This window comes from Penaeus monodon, chromosome 21 (genome assembly GCF_015228065.2).
Source record: "Penaeus monodon isolate SGIC_2016 chromosome 21, NSTDA_Pmon_1, whole genome shotgun sequence".
NCBI lineage: Eukaryota > Metazoa > Arthropoda > Malacostraca > Decapoda > Penaeidae > Penaeus > Penaeus monodon.
Genome location: NC_051406.1, coordinates 37,459,376 through 37,459,625, shown reverse-complemented (window position 1 = coordinate 37,459,625; position 250 = coordinate 37,459,376). Strand labels below are relative to the sequence as shown.

The 250-nt window shown below is 47.2% G+C and overlaps 1 protein-coding gene across 1 annotated transcript in view; it reads right to left on the bottom strand.

Annotated features, from left to right (window-relative positions):
* LOC119586456 overlaps positions 1-250 on the bottom strand; it is a gene marked incomplete in the record, with an annotated part of 4,356 nt that overhangs the window by 1,929 nt on the left and 2,177 nt on the right. The window contains 1 exon segment of the mRNA XM_037935189.1: positions 52-153. Within this exon segment, the coding sequence (XP_037791117.1) occupies positions 52-153 (102 nt within the window).

The window sequence follows — 250 nt, the reverse complement described above, 5'->3', positions numbered from 1 at the left end:
TTCTTTCTCACCCATGCCATTCTCTTCATCCTATCCAACGCGAAGACTCACCGGGTGACTCAACAGATGCGCCGCGACTCAGCAAGTTGAAGAACAAGTCTGCGGAGAATTTCGGCGTCTTCTGGATCCAGAGTCGAGAGCCGCTAGGAAAGCCTGGCGTGAGAGGGAAACCTGATTATTACGCCATTCGTCTCTGTGTATTTCATTCCTTTCATTTTTTAAATCCCATTTTCGCATAACATTTTTACCG